Source organism: Penaeus monodon, chromosome 24, assembly GCF_015228065.2.
Source record: "Penaeus monodon isolate SGIC_2016 chromosome 24, NSTDA_Pmon_1, whole genome shotgun sequence".
In the NCBI taxonomy this organism is placed as follows: domain Eukaryota; kingdom Metazoa; phylum Arthropoda; class Malacostraca; order Decapoda; family Penaeidae; genus Penaeus; species Penaeus monodon.
The window spans coordinates 29983340-29983880 of record NC_051409.1 but is presented as its reverse complement, the minus strand read 5'-3'; the positions used below and the strand labels follow the sequence as shown (position 1 = coordinate 29983880).

At 32.7% G+C, this 541-nt stretch overlaps 1 protein-coding gene across 1 annotated transcript in view; it reads right to left on the bottom strand.

The window, feature by feature from the left end:
• LOC119588951 overlaps positions 1-541 on the bottom strand; it is a 17201-nt gene that overhangs the window by 601 nt on the left and 16059 nt on the right. Inside the window, exon 7 of the mRNA XM_037937560.1 lies at positions 187-256. Within this exon, the coding sequence (XP_037793488.1) occupies positions 187-256 (70 nt within the window). The remainder of the gene's footprint in view (positions 1-186; positions 257-541) is intronic.

Below are 541 nucleotides of genomic sequence, written 5' to 3'. Positions count from 1 at the left end.
TCGCATTTACTGCTTCATCAGAACATCATGCCCTGATGAAGCAGTACATGTATACTGTCCAGTACATATACCAATATCATCCACATAAAATCACAAACCGAAACCGCCTGCAACACCAATTTATCAATAACTTCAGAGCTACAGAAAACATGTAACATTTAAGTGAAGCTTAAGCATTGTGTTTACCTTTTTGAGCTGTGTTAATCGGTGTTGTTTTCCTTGGGGTTATTAATTCTTCATCAGTTTCCATTCCGCCCTGTATGGGAAGAAATTGTAGTTGTAGTTGTGTAAATATATGTTTATTTTATAGGGTGTTTTTAATTGGTTGTATCTATCCTTACGTATACAGACTGATTATATTTCTTTATACTTCTGAATGTGACTTTTAATACGGTGATAACTATATCTTTTCTATTAACTTTCTTTAAGATTGTTTATTATCTGAAGGTTTCATGTTTAATGTGAATAATGCCTGTTTTATGTCATATTTCTATTTACAGAGTATCTCGTCTCTTTTAATTCAGTATCACCCACGCTGAAA